The sequence below is a fragment of the Dipodomys ordii genome, unplaced genomic scaffold (genome assembly GCF_000151885.1).
Source record: "Dipodomys ordii isolate 6190 unplaced genomic scaffold, Dord_2.0 Scaffold78, whole genome shotgun sequence".
NCBI lineage: Eukaryota > Metazoa > Chordata > Mammalia > Rodentia > Heteromyidae > Dipodomys > Dipodomys ordii.
Genome location: NW_012267294.1, coordinates 308,911 through 312,296, shown reverse-complemented (window position 1 = coordinate 312,296; position 3,386 = coordinate 308,911). Strand labels below are relative to the sequence as shown.

Sequence of the window (3,386 nt, the reverse complement as noted above, 5' to 3'; positions counted from 1 at the left end):
TGTTTCTAACGCATTTATAAGATTATTTCTTTGTTGTTTTGTATGTCCCTCCCCCATGGTATAACCCCTGCTTTTACTGTATTTGATGTCGGTATAATTTGTGGAGGGGAAGGGGAAAAATAAGTGGTTTAAATAAGGATACAGGTGGACCCGTTGCAACAATGAGAAGTACAAGTTGTCATGTCTGAAAAGGAACTTTACTTTTTTTTTTTTTTGGGTCCGGTAGTGGGGCCTGAACTCTGGGCTTGGGCACTGTCCCTCAGCTCTTCAGCTCAAGGCTAGCACTGTACCACTTGAGCCACAGTCCCACTTCCGGCTTTTTTTTCTTTTTGCTTATGTGGTGCTGAGGAATCAAACCCAGGGCCTCATGCATGCAAGGCAAGCGCTCTACCACCGAGCCACTTTCCCAGCCCAATTGCCTTATTTTTTATCCTCTTGACAGTATTTTTCCATAGCTACTCATGCTTTGTTTATCCTATATATTCCACATGGCAGACAAAAAATTTCTCCTATCAATAGAAATGATGTGATGAAATTAAGTTAAACTTCCAGGGCTGGGAAGGTGGCTCAGTGGTAGAGCGTTTGCCTTGCATGCATGAGGCCCTGGGTTTGATTCCTCAGCACCACATAAACAAAAAGAAAAAAGCTGGAAGTGGGGCTATGGCTCAAGTGGTAGAGCGCTAGCCTTGAGCTGAAGAGCTGAGGGACAGCACTCAGGCCCAGAGTTCAGGCCCCACAACCTGACCCCCCCCCAAAAACAAAACAAAACAAAACAAAAACCTTCCAAAAAACTTAATTCCAAAGAGTAACCAAATAAAGTTTTTACATTGAATCACCACCAAAAAACCCCCAAAACAAACAACCCCCCCAAAAAAAACCCAACAACAAACCGGCTAACTTTATTTAGTGATACCATTCAACTATACTATTAAATATGGGGTAAATTCTTACTTACCTGTTACACCAGTTTTAGGATAAAGAAACTGGAAGAATTCCTCTGGAATTAGCCCCATACGTACTTTTCCTCCATATTCAGGAAGAGGTGGTAGAGGGGCAAAACTTGGCTGCGTAGTGTGAAAGATTCTTTTTGTCTGTAATACCCTACAGGAGGCAATTGTACATGTTAAAAACTTGTTCTTCAAAGAAGGCACAAATACAATTAGCACTGCTCTTCCATTGGGGATGAGGATTTAGTTTTCTAACTGTTGTACTTGAAAGAGAATAGGTCAGGAGTGACAATGATAATAATTTAATCAAGATGCTCAAAGGACTTGCTCTCTTACAGATCACTTGTTTCATACTTTGTGTGCCTGTTAGTAGCAATGAGATATAAACGAGTTAAAGACCTACAATTATCATTTGATTTTGAGCAAAGAACTTACTTTGTAATCTGCGATTACCTTATCTAATATGAGAACAAAGCAAATTAGAATTGTTGTGAGGACTGAAGTTAATATATGTGAAGTTCCTACAAAAATTCTATGTAAACAGTTTGCTATTATATGACTTCTGTTTTGGAGGCTCCTTAAAAGCCAAAAAGCTGGCATTTCTAAATATTTCCTTTGATGAGCTTTCTAATCACTATGTAACAGGCCTCTTTCAGTGTTGGGTAGTTAGCTCAATGTTTACCTTTCAAGTAAGCTGCTACATTATATTCTTGGAACTTCAATACATTGTTTCTAATTTTTCTTGTCTATGGAAAATAGCATTAGTGTATTTAGATTAATCACAGCTCCCTCACAATTCTGTCTCCCTGACAGAAAGAACAAGATTAAGAAGCTTCTGAAATAACCTTTGTCAAAAGTTAACTGCTCATAGTACAGTAGAAATGGTAGTGGAAAGGCTAAACATAATCTGAATGAAGTGTCTGGCTGATGTAGTCTGGAGATAAGGGTAGGAAGAAAACCTGGGTTTTTACCTGTCTCTGCTATAGTTATTTCATTTCCTACCTGTATCACATTATAAAAAAAAAAAAAAAGAAATTTCTTCTTGAAGTGCTGAACTGACCACAGTGCCCTGTGCACCGAGCTCAACCCCAGCTTATTATTTTCCCCCATCTGGAAGTAAGCTATTGTTCCACTTTATTGCTTTCGCAGAAGAATTACAGATAAATTAGGGGCATTTCTTCAAGCCATAGTTATCAAAGTTTGCAAGCTTTACGAGTAAACATGTCATTTTTTTTATTATCTTGGAGTGACAAGTTAAAAACTTGCAGTACCAACGAATGGCTCACGATCCAGCAGCAAAAAGTCGGGATCCGCCGAGACACTGAGAGAGAGCATCTTTCACTGTTTCACTTGGCGAGATGTGTCCTTGGGTTTCCCCTAGTAACCGACTCACAGCAGTGACTTGCTGAAGGTCACAAGAGTGGGGTCGAGCTTACCCAAGAAAACCCAACTTGCAGTTTTACTTCTCTCACTCACCTTACGAGAGTTTGAACCAGGGGGGAGGCTTTAAGCGTCCCCTCCAGTCGTCGTCCTCCCCCCCGCCCCCCAGTTAGGAAGAAAGCCCTAAAGGGAAGAAGAATCGGAGGAAAGGGAGCAAGGCGCTCAACAGGGCCGAGGCGTGCGTTCCCCGGCCCACTCACCCCGGTCCTAGGAGGGCTGCGTTCTTCAGACAGGGAGCTGCGGAGAGACAAGGCGCAGGTCAGCAACCATCAAGAAGAAATGCGGCCTGCTCCGTCCTCGGTACCCCGGGACGGCGTTCCCGTTATCCGCGGGCGATCGCCCTGCTTCAGGCCCAGAGTCGCTGCGCTGCTGCAACCGCCTCCCCCCCCCAACCCCAGCCCCAGTCCCAGCCCCGACCCCCAGCCACCCCGATAACCCAGCCGGGGCTCTACGCCCCCTACCCGCGGCGCCGACGGCGGAGACTGCCACCCGGGACAACATGGTCAGCAAACGTCCCCACCGCAGCCACAGCCCGCCAGTGACCTCCACCGGAGGCCGGGTCTGCGGACAGGCGCAAGATGGCCGCCAGCAAGTTCTCGCGAGATGAAAACGTCGTCTCGGGTCTTCCCGGCCGAGGTTTCTTTCTTCCTCGCGAGAAGTGGCAAAGGCTCCCTGGAAACCTGTCGCGGGAGGGGGGGGGGCGGAGGAAATGCAGGTGGCAGGCGCCGGCGCCGGTCTCGCGAGAAGTGGAGCCACGGGGTCTTCCCGGGAGGGGCGGAGGCCCGGAGGCGCCGCACGTGTGGCTTCCCGCCCGAGCGGAGGGGCAGGCTGCCGTCCAGGTCGGTTTTGAAGTTGGAGTCGAAAACCGTGGAGATGCGGAAGGATAACCCGCCCTCGCTAGTGCCCCCGGCAGCCCGCGAGTGGAACCTGCCCCCTAACGCGCCCGCCTGTATGGAACGGCAGTTGGAGGCTGCGCGGTACCGGGCTGGTGAGCTGAGA

General features: G+C 47.6%; 2 protein-coding genes across 2 annotated transcripts in view; one reads left to right on the top strand and one right to left on the bottom strand.

Annotated features, from left to right (window-relative positions):
• The window catches only part of Atp5f1 (ATP synthase, H+ transporting, mitochondrial Fo complex, subunit B1), a 12,442-nt gene extending 9,453 nt beyond the window's left edge, over positions 1-2,989 (bottom strand). The window contains exons 1-3 of the mRNA XM_013024711.1: positions 2,849-2,989; positions 2,588-2,624; positions 956-1,101 (exon numbers count right to left, since the gene is read on the bottom strand). Coding sequence (XP_012880165.1) covers positions 956-1,101; positions 2,588-2,624; positions 2,849-2,888 — 223 coding nt within the window. The 5' untranslated portion in view covers positions 2,889-2,989. The remainder of the gene's footprint in view (positions 1-955; positions 1,102-2,587; positions 2,625-2,848) is intronic.
• The window catches only part of Wdr77 (WD repeat domain 77), a 17,560-nt gene continuing 17,156 nt past the window's right edge, over positions 2,983-3,386 (top strand). The window contains exon 1 of the mRNA XM_013024710.1: positions 2,983-3,375. Within this exon, the coding sequence (XP_012880164.1) occupies positions 2,991-3,375 (385 nt within the window). The 5' untranslated portion in view covers positions 2,983-2,990. The remainder of the gene's footprint in view (positions 3,376-3,386) is intronic.